The 14401-nt window shown below is 40.6% G+C and overlaps 1 protein-coding gene across 1 annotated transcript in view; it reads left to right on the top strand.

The window, feature by feature from the left end:
* ADAM22 (ADAM metallopeptidase domain 22) overlaps positions 1–11364 on the top strand; it is a 146146-nt gene extending 134782 nt beyond the window's left edge. Inside the window, exons 31-33 of the mRNA XM_075143828.1 lie at positions 1943–2029; positions 9886–10009; positions 11344–11364. Coding sequence (XP_074999929.1) covers positions 1943–2029; positions 9886–10009; positions 11344–11364 — 232 coding nt within the window. The remainder of the gene's footprint in view (positions 1–1942; positions 2030–9885; positions 10010–11343) is intronic.
* The last annotated feature ends 3037 nt before the right edge of the window (positions 11365–14401 follow it).

Raw genomic sequence — 14401 nt, 5'->3', positions numbered from 1 at the left:
GCCCAGGTCTTTTGCCTTGTTGCATGTTGCGCTACAAGCCAAATCGAGCCGTTGGTCTGACTATAGGCTTACGTGTAAGGACATCTGTGTTTTAAACCGGAATTTCTCACTCAAAGAAAATGCGGATTCTGGCCATTGCTAATGAACGTGTGGCCAGGAAGATCAACCTGAGAGTTTTCTAATGGTATTACGTAATGGTCTGCAGTAACTCAAGTTTAACCTTTCTGTAACAGATGAATTGAGGGGGTGAACGACGGTCTGTAATACAACCAGACCCAGGAAACCCTGCAACATGGTTGTGCAACAACTGCATGCTTTGATACCACATTACACTTTGTTTTCTAATACAGGAAGCCAGATTGGGAGTGTTTCATGGTTACCAAAAGACCCTTTCAAATGAAAAAAAAACAAGAAAAGTACTGCAGCAAGTACAAGAAAATGTGTAGGCGCACCTACAATTAAAGCTAAAGCAGAAGTTTATTAGTTCCAGGTGATGCTGGTGTCAGCCTGTTGCTTCACTTGGGGTTCATCTGTTGCTGCGCTACCACTTTTGACGTTTTCTTTCTCTAAGAGCCCAAGCTGGAAAGCATAAAGCACTCCTGATTCCTGATAAATAAGTGAGCTGAGGAAGCTACTTAGAAGCACTTATGGCTGAGGGCGAGTACTTTGTGAGAGCTATGGCTGTGCTTGCGCAGGGTGGGAAGGAGAGGTTCCAGAGCAAAAAAGGAGCAATAGAAGTCGAAAAAGTGCTGCTGCTTTTGTCATCAATGTGGTTTGAAATATGGCGGGGGTTGGACGACATGATCTGACCCAACCTTTACTCATCTGAGCAATCCCTTGCGAGGCCTGTTCCCATGTGTGAGGTCATTGGAGTCACTGTCATAAGCAAGGGTGGCGAGAACTGGCCCAGAAATGTCGAAAATAACTTAAAGAGGAATTTTCTTTCCCTTTTTTCTTGGTTACAATTTGTTTCCTATTTTGGAGTGTGCTAGTCTCTATTATATAAAGATAGTGATCACAAATAATCATTAAACTGTTGCTATTCTTATACAACAAGAACAGACTTTAAATTGGACCAGACAAACTCCTGTTTCTACATTGCCCTTTTTTCTTAACATGACAGAAGGGGAGGAATTTACTAATCTTGTTATTGGGGGCTAAGAGAAACCAGTTACAAAAAAAAAAAATCTTCTTCCCTGGTAATATTACTGTCAGATAATTAAACACCATCTTATTTTATAGTTTTCCTGTAACTAATATGAGTATGCAGCTCAGACTTTTTCTTAAGAAGTGTGGTTTTGGTATCCAGATTGCTTCTGTAAAATATGAGATAACTCTGCAGCCCACCCCCATTAAAGCTTCTTGTCATCCTACCAAATTAAATGATCATTGAAAAATCAGAGGGTTATTTGCACATAAGTGTAATAATTGCCACTGTAGTGGCAAACAATTCAAGCCTTTTAACACCCTGAGGCCAAAATTCATTCCTGTAGAAAGGGCCAAGCCCAAGTTTCTGGCTCATTAAGCTATTATCTTGCAATTTATTTTAGATGGGTGCAAATGTGTGTCTTCAACAAGCAAACTGCAGGATTGGAGCCAAAATGCCCCTTCATCCTTATTCTGAGATCATGAGAGGAGTTCAAACCATGAGCTTAATGCTGGCCCTTGGCATAGGAGTGAATTTTACCCTTAAGACATTAAATGAATGATGTATCCCAAAGAGTTTCCAGATTAATCAAACATATAAGTCTTGTTGTAGGTCAGATTTTCTCATGCAGTTGTACACGTTGCCTAGTCCTCACCCAACATTCCTACTGATTTATTTGCCATATTCACTTGCATTTTGGGGATGAAGACATCCTTGCTAAGCTTGTGCTGTGTGTTCTCAGATTTTCTATTCTTGTTCTTCTGCTTTCTCTGTTCCTTCCATTGCTTTCTGCAGGTATTTAAACCCATGGTTCAAAAGAGAATATAATGTAGCTAAGTGGGTAGAAGATGTGAATAAAAACACTGAAGGACCATACTTTAGGTATTTTGTAAATTAATTCTATATCATTTTTAAGACCTGTTCCAGCATATACAAATATCTTGGGACTCCTACCTTGTATAAATCAATACAAGTTACTGTAGGTGCAAAGGGCCCCTCTTCTTTTGCTGCATTTTGATGTCTGTTCTCGGCTTCATGTGCAATTTACAATTATTTTTCTGAATGTTTTAATGAAGCCATTGAAAAGGGTGTGTGTAGTGCATGCGTTCCCACCGTCATCTATAGCTTGTAGTAGCTTTCTCATAATTTTATGCCAAGTAGTGTTTTATGGGCATGAGACATATTTATCACTAATAAACTAGTATTAACTTAAATAGAATGTAATTTACTGAAGCAAGTGGTTTCATAACACATTGACTCTATCCACTGTCTTATATAGTGCATACTAAAATTTAAATGAAAAAAGAATAAAAAGTATTGGTATTTTACCCTCAGCATACAATGAAATAATTAATATATTGTAATTGGAAAATTAAATGTATGAGAATATACTCTGTGCTCTATTTATCAAACCAGTAATGAATCTGTTACAAGTGAGTGTAGGGTTCAACCAAAAATGTCACTTGTTTTTGAGAGGGGAAAGTGTGTATTATTTGATACGTTCCAAGTTAAAGAGAAAAAGCATGCATGAGGCTGGCCTCCCTGTTGTACCAGAATCAGGAGACTGAGAACATTTTGATAGATTCGCAAAAGACACAATCCCACAGCTGAGACAGAAGTTTGCATCAGCTGAGAAAATCAGCTAGCATAGGAGAGAATGGAAGACAATTTATGACAAATAATATAAAACATGAAAGAAATTGATGAAAATGTAAGTTGACATATCAAAAATGAAGCTGAAACAAGAATTATAGAAACACAAAGAAAAAGAATACAAAGCAAAATCTTTAGCCAAAACAGTGAAGGATGGTAAGAACGAGTAAATAGAATCTTAACAACAATTTTGCTACATTAGTAGACTTAATAATAGTGCAAAAAAGCAGAAACATTCACTAAATATGTCCAGTGGGTATTTGGGAAGAAAACATGATGGAGTTGTATCACAAGATGCTAATGAAACACTTCTATTCCAATAGTAGCGCTGGCAGATATTAAATAGCAGAATGGGAATTTAGTCATTTTTAGAACTAAAAATGTCCCAAAGTCTTAAAAGGGCATAAAATTGTCACTTTTTAGAACCATTTGTGTTTGCTTTCAAGAACTCTTAAATCACAGCATAAGTTGCAGAAAGGCTTTGCAATGAACAAATAGGGCAAATGAGGTAAATTTAAGCCTGCCAGTCCTGATCTCAGTCCTGAACAAGGAGTAAAAATCCCTGACACAAGAATCCAAGGCTTATGGGAGGATGTTGTGATTTTGCCAGCCGGTATCAATCAGGTCTTGGTGTTGGTGCTTGGACATTCAGGCAGGGTGTATTGTGAATCCAGTAGTTTTGCCATTGCTGGTTTTAGTATTGGGATACAGGATCCAGTTCTGGTGTCCACAGTTCAACAAGCATGTTCAAGAACTGGGGAGATTTAAGCCCTGAGAAACCTTAGAAGGGACTGCAGGGCCTCAAACTCTTCAGTTTAATGGAGCAGCTAAACACTTACCTGATCATAAAATCCACATAGCTGCATATGTAGCAAAACCTGTGTGGGAAGTCCTTTAGACTAGCAGACTGAGACTGATAATGACCAAAAGTCACTGGAAGGTGAAATTAGGCAAAGTCACACAAGAAATGAGGTGTGTTTTTATGAGCAAACCTTTTCCTAAAAATACCTTCTGGACCTTTGTTGTTCAGGCAAGGCCATCAGTCACTCACCATAATCTAACCCCATAGCTGTCTTTCGGGCTGTTTGTATCAGAAGTCTTGTGGTCACAATAAACAAAGACATTGATGGAATATGAAGGTAGCACTAGTTTAAAGTATGTTGCTTTAAATAGTTTATTTAAACAGGTTTAAATTCCTGTGTGGATACTCTTCATTGGGTTTTCATCTTCTAATATCAGTATATCTTTATCTAGTAACTAGATTAAATTGATGGGAATGTACCCTGTCCCTGAGGATTGCACTGAATGAGCCACGTTTCTAATTGTATTTGAGATAAACCAAGCATTTTTTGCATGTAGATGAGGATTAAGCTGACCCATGTGAGTTTTAAGGGCTGTATATCAGCAGAGATGAAACATAAATTAAAAATTTTACAGCATAGAAGCATACTAATGACTGCCTGCAGCAGTAGCTTTAGAAATGAGAGAGAAACTAGAATACATTTAGAAACCTGTATGTCCTAATTAATTGAGGTAACCACGGGGAAGTATTCTGCAGTCATATTATGGAAGGCAAAGGATCAAATCTTCTCCCGGGATGAGTTGCCACGGGCTTATCAGAGGACAGCTTGAACTGGACAGTTTCTCCCCAAAACTCAGGTGCAATTTTAGTTAATCTGTGACAAACTGGAAAACATTGTTCCTAAGAACAGTGTGTCTGAACGTCATATGGCTGGGTTTTGAGCCTGTGAAGTGATTCATGAACAAAACAAAACAAATCTTGTTTGGTAAACCAGAAAGTCAGGCTGAAGTCAGACTGTCCAGCTGATACTACATTTTAGGAATCATAGCCCAGGATAAGATATTTACACCAGATAATTAGCTGGGTAGTATTTTTGTTACTAATCATCTTTGATTTCTCTTTTCTTTTAAAGATGTCCTGAAAGTAACACTGCTGTTTTGCTTGTCTCCCTATAGTTTTAGGAATAATATGTTGATGACTGGTGCTGTTGCAGGTAGAGTTGAGGTAGAATCAGGAAAAAAACCCCACTTCCTACAATTCCTAGGAACGCTGCAGATTTTCAGATAATAGAGATATTAGTCATCACAAAGACTTTCTCCATCAGCTTAAAAAAACCCTGTATAAATCAAAATTTGTCTCTCTGACACCTGGTGTCCTAGTTATTAATTTTTTTTCCTAGTCTACAAGTCTAATGGGTATTTCTATATAATTACTTTTTATTAATGATAATAATAATTGTAGCTGGTGTCTCTGCCACCAGAAAGCTCCCAGCTGTGGGATTCCCTTCTATAAGAAAATAAGATCTGTAAAGAAAAATCTCATTTTATTGCTCAAAGTCTAGGCTAGATTTCAATTTTACATGCCAGGCCATAGCTGTGTAACCCCAGCAATAAACCCAAGCAGGAAACCTTTCCCTGATTTCGGCTTTGTTGCAAGGCACGCTGTTTTACCAGTGTGATACTACTACTTATTTTTGTTACTGCCAATTACAGTGGCTACTGCACAGACTGACCTTATGAAATACGGTTAAGGATTACTCGAAATCCTCACTGAATCTTGAAAGACTCAGAAACCATGATGGTATCAGGAAATGAACTGTCAGAATCCCAAAATGTGGCATTTCTGTAGATCATTATAGACAAAAAAGACTAGAAGGCATGTTCTGAAGCACTGAGTTGCCTACATTTGATTTAATGCAAATATTTACAGTAACTTAGATTCTATGGGGGTTGTTTAAGTACAAAAATAGTTTACAAAGAAAACAGGTTTTTTAGATGGAGACCCAGGATGCATACCCAGAGAGAAAATGGCCATCCCATATCAGAAAGGCATTGGCAAGGAGCATGGAGGGCAGGAGACAACAGGCTATCCATTTCCCTCCTGTTTTTTCTGTGTTTTGGTGTTCTTGCTTTCTTCCTAGATTTCTTCTCAGCTCCTCCTCAGCTGATCGTTAGCCGGAGTTGGCTCCGCTGCTCTGTGAGGTCCATTGCCTTCCTCTGTGAGCATCCAGCTGAGGCCAGAGCCGTGACCAGACATTAGCTCCCTGCTCTCGCTGAGTTTCCCCATTACAACGAAAGCAAACTATTGTCCTTGTTGGCAGCCAGTGAAAAAGATGCCTGTTGGCGTCAGCAGGATCAGGATTTCATTTCAAGAGTTAGGGAAAAGAGTTCATTAAAGCGTGTGAGTGCCTGCTTCTGGGGCATTGCTGTGCAGTGCTTAAAGTGGATGGCTCAAGCCACAGCCTTTGCCTTTTCTGCTGCCCCCCACATGCCAAGCCTCCCCTCTGCTGCTCCACTTTCTGAGGAAACTTGCATATATCTGTGGTTTTTAAAAGGAACTGCATTTAAAATGTTTAGCCACATCAGTGTTTTTAGAAGATCTCCACTTCCTAATGTAGGATAATTTAGGCTGATGATGTCCTACAAAGAACTGAACCTATGGCAGCAAAGGTCAGATTAGGCTGATAGTGTCTACATTTGGGCTTCAAATGCTTTCGCCATGTTGAATGTTAAGTAAATTTCATTAAATTATTTCAATCTATGAAACAAAATCAGGCACAGCTTATGAACAGCTCAGATCTGTCAGGGCCACCTGCCTTGAGTTCAGCTAAAATGACATTCAAAGTTGCAAGACATTTAGTTGTGTGACCAGGTGACACATTTCACACTGTCCCGTGTGGGCCAATACTCACCCCGTTTAGGTGACAAACAGGCAGATGCCTGGCTGCAGGAGAGCGCATGCAAATGTCCTCCCGCTGCCACAGTGCTTTGTTGTGAATCGCAGCATGGTCTCCCCACACGCTTGGTTTCAGCTTCCAGGACAGAAAGATGGACACGAAGTGGCCACTACATCTTGCTTTCTGGTCAGAAATGAGAATCCTTGCAGTGCGTTTAGGTGCGTGGCTTTCTTTGGGGTTGGTGGTAAAACCTCTGAAACTGTCATGGCATGTACAGGGCAGAATGCAGTCTGCAACACAGTCTGCTTTCCTAGTTTTTTGTACAAGTTTCAGCTGGAAACAAGATTTGGCATGAAAGCTAATGGATGTGATGGCAGGAGAACTGAAACCCCAGTGAAAGCTAAATGGATCCCACCCTTGACCAAACTGCAAAGTTTTGCCTACCTTTAACCCCAGCATTACCCACAAGCATCCCTGAATGCTGTCTTTTTTCCATCCTGTAAATGAGAAAGGTCATGTCTGGCTTTTTCTCATTTAAAGTCCATGTAAATCTGGGATACACAGCACATATATAATTGCAGGGCAGAACCTGAAAAGTGATCAAAACCACCTCAAACAACTATGCTTATCACACAAGACACATCCTAAGATCTGTGAGTATACGCTTAGTAGTGATATGTTTTTACAGTCTCAGTGGATGGCACTAAAGATGACAAAAACCAGCACATAACTTATGTAGCAGAAATAAGGGGTGAGGGCCTGTGAAGGGAGGGCAAGGTCATTTCTTTTAAGTGTGCAACTGCATTCTCGATGTATTTGGCTGTAGCTTTGCACGTGCAGGTGAGCTGCAATGTGCACATCAGTTAGGTGAGCAAACCATAGGTGAGCTGGCAACACGAAATGGGGTTGAGAAGTAAGAAATGTAGGCAGCTACACTGGAGGTCTGGGCTTCAAAGTCTTTTGAAAAGGCAGCATTGTGTTTGAGTTATGGTGCAAAGCTACCTGGCTACAGGCTTAGCTAGGGATCCTGGTCAGAGGACCTGCTGTGCAGGGAAAATGTTCAAGATGCCCCATCCTTGGGGGGGGGGGTTATTGCTCCTTCCAGGATCACCTACTCAGGCTGATGGCTTTCCCTCTCATGATGGCCTTCTCTTGTGGTGCCTAAAATAGCCTGTGGGAAGAGCCTGTGGTGTGCAGAAGGCTTTGTTGTGCCTGGATGTGGTGCAAGGAATGGGAGATGTCTTCATTCTGTGTGCCACTTCCTGACTGTGGTACCTATGTAAACAGCTTTCTGATAGGGCTTGCTAAGTCAGATCTAACACCGCCCAGTTCCTTGCTTCTAATCTCCAGGTGCATCGTTATAAATTTAAAGATTTAAAATCCTCCTGCAGCTGTGAGGCAAAATTCAGGAATAATTGGATTACTAATAATATGTAAAATCTACTCTCCTTATCTTTCCCCCTTCCTCCTCTCCTTATTTTTTTAATTCTAGATCCACTAATAGTTTATTAGTGACCTTTATCAGTCCAAATGTGGGCACAGATGAGAGGACTTGTATGGGTAGTGAACAGCAGGGCACTGTTGAGAACTTTTCCCTAGATTTAAAAAAAAAAAAAAATCTGTTTTGTTGCATGTGCAGTTTGGTGCCCAGATCTGTGATGCCAGACATATGAAAGCTTTGTTTTATACTGCAGTAGCTGTTTAAAATTTTCTTCCTGAAAACGTTCATGTACATCTGGTTCATCTTAATGGGTGATCAAAGTGCATGTGCTGAAGATGCACTCTTCAGTGTTTGGACAATTGTACCAACCTAAATCTTTTAAGGGCTGTTGAACTTAGAGGCTACAGCGTGAGGCATTAGAGCATCGTGAGCCAGACTGGAGAGTTGTCACCATATAATTTCCATTGACACCTTGTTGCTTGTGGCTACCATCAATCATTGTTTGTATGGGAGATGAGAGTGTGCTGTTGTAGGGAGCTACAGACACAATAAAATGATACAGTAGTCCAAAATAAAAGAATAATTATGTAAAGGTAAAAGAATTTCACTTAGATAATAGAGGTACACAACAATTCCAGACACAGCAGAGTCCCTGCCTTGTCTGTAATCCTCTCTAGATGAAAGGACCTGATCCTGCAAATCCCAGAGCCAGGGATGTGGGGCTGTCTGCCAGGGGTGATTCCTGTGGCTCCTCGGTATCAATGATGGTGCTCATCACTGGGGTCTGCAGTTGCACAACACGCAGCCCCCTGCTGTGTTTGAGGGGCTTGGAAGACCTGTCTGTAGAAACCGAGGGAAACCTTCCATCTTCAGGGACACGTTAAGTTCAGCAGATAGTAGGCAGCAGTGCTCAGGGAGGGTCTGGGTGATGTGCCTGCACTAGTGGGAGGCCTCCTTTGAAAAATGCCCTCAGTCTGCAAAACAGAACAAGAAGGCCAGGGTAGCTCAATTCTTCTACTTTGAGGCTTTTTTTCCCTTTTATTCTGCCCAGATTTAGAGCCTCACTTGATAGGAACCTCTCAAGTGGGAAAAGTGCAGAATCTCAAAACAGAAGCATAAGAGTTTTTCTTGGGTATAAAATTTCAGTCAATAATGTGCTGCTGCCTTATTGACATGAAAAGAATGCCTTTCATATGATACAAACATTTACTTGCTCCTGCTTACTCTACTCACCTTGTACAGAAATGCTGATTGCCATTGACTAATCAGTCCATTTTTGTATATTCTCATCAGACTCTTTCTTTGGCTGGAACAATATGCACTGTATGATGCTTGCATGTCTAATAATTTGTTATTAGCACTTTGTATATGCCTTTGTTACTTCACAACTAACAGTTTGGCCTCCAAGTGCATGCATTTGTGTAAATTAATGTGTTATAAAATAATAGATTTATTTGCTATGTTTGTATCAATATAGGAGATGTGCAAGATATACATAAAGACACTGATAATTGCCATTTAGTCACTGGCAGAAGACATTGTTTAGCTTGTATTTATACAATCACTGTTTCTATTTAGGCTTCATAATGCCATGTCTATCTTTTAGTTCTATATTTATTCAATTGCAGATTTGGTTTGTTAATTTTATAATTATTAATTACAGTACCATATAAAACAATTTAAGAAATCATTTTTGTTATGCAATACAATTCTAATAAGAAGTAGGAAACTTTATTTTTTCTTCCAGTGTTCCTGAAAGCTATAAATACCTTTATTCATATCATGAAATTACTAGGTTACTGAGCAAAAAACTTTATCCCCTTGATACTGAGCTAATAATAAGCTATATACTTGGTTCTGAACCAAGCTTCAGAGTAATGGCAGTTGCTGTTGCAGTGCTGGGACCCGAAGACATCACGTTTATTTTGTGTGTTTCAACATCTCAGGACACTGTCTCCTGCAAAGTCTCCATCTTCGTCCACTGGATCTATTGCTTCCAGCAGAAAATACCCTTACCCGATGCCACCACTTCCTGACGAGGAGAAAAAAGCCAACAGGCAAAGTGCCAGGGTACGTGTCCCTCTTCTCTGTGCATTTCGTCAGTGACTTGGTTTACTGGTAGTTTTTCAAAAGGAAAGCATGGCAGATCAGCATCTTTGACTAACAGTGAGAGCAGCAGTGGCATTTCCTTCGTACCCTTAACTCCAGAAGCTGCTGAAGGCTGAGCCTCTGGCAGCGATTAGGGCAGCCTCAGTGGCTGTGTTTACAGATACCCATTCAGGTTGCTCTTAAACCTGCCCTGAAGCCCAGATTTCACTAGTTGTCTTATTTCAAGCTGGGAGCATGCCTGGCACAGCCTTCGGGCTGTGGAGGACGGGCAGCCCTGGAGCAGGCGGCGTGTCTGGCTCTCCTGCCTTACCCCTTCCAGGGGGCTGATGCAGCCAGCAACTCCCATTTGGGCTGGGGGATAGCTGTTCTCCAGCTTTATGGAAAGGTAACTACGTTGCAGTGAAGGAGGATGTGGAGGGCTTGTATCAAGCCGTTGCAGACCTGGAGGGACTTCGCTTCTGCGTGCCCTGAGCGCACTCTGGCCCCCCAGGGTGGGCAGGAACCACCGGAACGTGCTGTGGTAATGCTGCTCTGCAGGGAGAGATTTCCAGCTGCTGCCAAAAGGCAGCGCTAGCCGTTGCTTCCTTTGTGTCAATTCAGGCATAGCAGATAATTGAAAAAGCAAAAAACCCCTGAAATTTACTTCAGGAGTTGTACTTGTGATAGCTTTAGTTCGTGTTCCTGGTGCAGATGAGATTCCCATCTCTGCTCTCTGTCCTTTTTTTCCAAGAAAAAAAAGAGTGGAGCGCTGCTGAGGGGACCTGCATGCTGCTACCCCCACGTCCTGCTCGGGGCAGAAAGTTGTATGTGGGGCAGCACAGGGTCTCCCAGGTACATGTGGAGCAGAGCAGCTTGGAGGAAGGGCTGCACTGATGTTTCTCAGCCCTGGAGCTGCTTCGGCACCAGCTCAAACCCCCGGCAGAAATTCATGCTGCCCTGAGCAGAGTTAGGCAGAAGAATGGGAAATTACGCTAATATTAGTTAGCGTAACCATAAGGTAAAAGCTGTCTAATACCAAGTTGATGCTACACTGACATTTTTCCTTCAAAGTCTCCATACTCCCAGCCACGGACATTTACTGTGCTGACTGCAAGTCATGCTGAAATGCTTGAGACTGTTGACTTTGTGGTCTGAACAGATACCCACCACAGGCTGGGAGGAGACCAAGAGTGTAGCCTTGGTGACCCAAGTGATGTAGATGCAGTTCCCCAAACAAGCTCCTCACACTGTTTGGGTAACAGCCTGTTTTATCCTGGTGTTCAGTGTGTGTTTGTGTTCCTTTTCCCCCTCTTCAGCTGTGGGAGACATCCATTTAGCTGCACTGTTTTCCTGGGTGACATCAGAACTGTTTACTTCGAATTTTATAGAAACTCAGCATCACTGAGTCATTGCACATTCATCTGCTCTTCAGACAATTCGAAAGATCAACAGATGCCCGTGATCACAATGAGAACCTCCTCTCATCTGGAAGGGAAAAAAGCAGTCCTTTTTTTCTTTCTTTTCTGTTGACTAGTATTTTCTGGATTTGATAAACAACCAAAATCATAGCAATTAACAGGGGATACTTAGCCCGGATGTGACAAGGTTATTCCGCATGATGACAGATACACTCACCTAGAATCCCAACTGCAGTCTGTTTGCCAGTCCCGCGTAAGAGAGGCTTTTCTCTGGTTTAATGCAGTCCTGAGTCTGACCAGAGTGGAACTGGGAACGCGCCTCCTGGAGAGCCCAGCCGATGTAAACTTGTACGCTGTATGCATGAACCTTGTGTTCTTTACTTTCCACGTGTAAGGGATAAACAACATACTGTAGTAGAAATTAGCATGCAGGAGTAAGAAATATAGGATTTTTTTGTGACAAAATTTCAAGCTTTGAAAGGCAACTATTTGACACAAATGTCAAACAAACAAGGATTATATCTTTTTTTTACTTTACGTGTTTATAATCTCAGTATACAGATTGTATATATGTAAACATTTGATAATGTCAAAAATAGCTGTTATACATAAGTGTATTTTGCCAAATGCCTAAAGAAACAGTCATGACTAACATCATCACACTTCAGATTTTCTAATATTACGAGCAGACAACTTTGGAAATACAGAAAGTACAGTACTGTAAAACCGTGTCTCTCGGAAACTGGTGTTTGACCAAAATCTATACTATCTTTTCAGTATCTTATACTATCTTGACAATCTCAACTGTATGGTAGACTGCATAAATCTGTACAGCAGCACTTTGTCTTAAATCATCTAAGAGGATCCAGTCAAAATCCGTTGTTCAGTGAGATGACTAGTGTATCTTCTCACAGGTGTAATCAACTGATTCGGCAGTCAACAGAGACAGAGTCTTTAAGTAATGTGCAGTCCAAACTTACTGGACATTTGGGAATACTTCTGAGTAGTCAATTCAAGATGTGGTGACGTGAAGCCCTTCTGGTGAGAGTTGCTGTGTATTTTTGATAGAGCATTTCAGACACTGTTTCAGATGGCAAGGCGTAGCTTATGAGAAGCATAACGATTTCACTGCACTAGATAATAACAGTGCTGGGCAAGTGGCCAGTTTCATTGCTGTTTTTTAATTTTTATTTGTTACTGGAATCGCCTTTACCATGCGCTTGAATGCTATGCTTGCTGCCCCTGAAGCCCCCTTGACAATTTTTTGGGGCATTAAACTGAGTACAAGTGAGTTTAGCCTAAAAAAACAGGGTGGACGCGGGAACAAACCCTTTACCATGGAGATGTTAATCCTGTGTATAAGTGGATAGTTAGATTTCTAACACCCGAGACTTCTAAAGGTTGTTGTAAAACAAATGTCTTTTGATTGGGAATTTTCAGTCAGTAAGGAACTGGGCCGTATTAGATCAGTTTATAATTCTCCAGCTCTCCAAAATTGACTAATTCTTAGTTTCAGGTAGTACCATTGCAGAATAAAACACCCGATTCTGTGTGGTGCAGTTGAATACCTTGCCCAACAGCCGTGTGATCAATTAGATATTATTGTGACGGGAACATTTATGGTGTTTCTGAATCTTCTACCTCTTTCATGTATTCCCTTTAATAAGTGAACCCAACACTTGCAGCCTTTTAATATATTTTTTTAACTTTTAAGTCTCTCGATAAAGTCAAATATATGTAAGATTAAATTAAGAGATGTTTAAAGATGTCAGCAACTGTAAAGTATGTAAGATTTTTAGAAACACTATATTTTGTGATTAGGCTCTGTGTTGGATTATGACAAAATATTGGTGTTGGAGTTCAAATGATTTTTCTTCACAGTCGACAGGTTCTGGTAAGTATTTTGGAGAAAGACAAATATGAGTGAGTACAAGTGGATGCAGACAGACCATCTGGAAGGACCCAATCACTTGTAATTGCTTTAGGAAAAGATTCTGCACTTTTGTGAAGAGTAAATATCTGTCAGCACTGAAGAATATTTTTTGCAAAGATTTACTTTGAGTGTAGGTAACTGGATTAAAGATAGTTGGTAGCATATAGCTCATGAAATTAGGGCCTGAGCCATAATCACTTGAAATCAATATGTCTTTTATTGATTTCACTGGACTTTGAGCAGGAGCCTCAAGGAGTTCACCCACATTAGGACATTATGGTAACCCGATAACCTCTGTGTTACTCTGTTGCCTGGAAGCTGTTTTTCCCTCACATATTAGTATCTTGTCTTTAGTAACTGGACCGTTCATCATGTGCCTTTTATGGTATTTTGTTTGGATACAAACTGGCATGTAATTTTGAATAATCCTGTTAGATTTCTATGTGTATTTTATGTTTACCACTGTTTACTCTTCGTTTTCCATTTTGCCTTATCAAGAAGCAGCAAGATTTGGCAGACTGAACTGGATATAACATACTGGCTCTTTGTGTAATGCTCATAGCTTCTTGTTTTGCAAACAAATGGCTCTCCTGACTGTATTTTCAATGTAGTATGTACTTTTAACTTCTCTCTTGTTTTAGTATAACTCATTTGTGGCATATGATGATACAGTTATATGTGTAGTGTAACTTTAACAGTCACTTTCACATTTGGAGATAGGTAGTGACTGGAAGTCTAGTTATGAGCACTAAGTTTAAGTTAAATAAATATTGACTTTCACTTTGATGGTCTAGAATGAGAACATCACAGGACTTGGGTTTTTGCAAAATTCTTCTGCAGAGAATTTTGCATCAGGTTGATAACTTGGAGACCTTGTCATTGCACAAAACCTGAACTAGTAGGGCTGTGTGAGCCTCCAAAGCCAGTGGAGGTCAGAGAGAGAAGTTGTTTGCTCACATTCTGTGGTTTCCTACTTCTAAAATGCAGTGTGTTGGAAAGCTGCCAGATTAATAATCTTGAAGA

This window comes from Calonectris borealis, chromosome 2 (genome assembly GCF_964195595.1).
Source record: "Calonectris borealis chromosome 2, bCalBor7.hap1.2, whole genome shotgun sequence".
Classification (NCBI taxonomy): domain Eukaryota; kingdom Metazoa; phylum Chordata; class Aves; order Procellariiformes; family Procellariidae; genus Calonectris; species Calonectris borealis.
The sequence above is the reverse complement of the archived record's forward strand: the minus strand, read 5'-3'. Positions and strand labels throughout refer to the sequence as shown.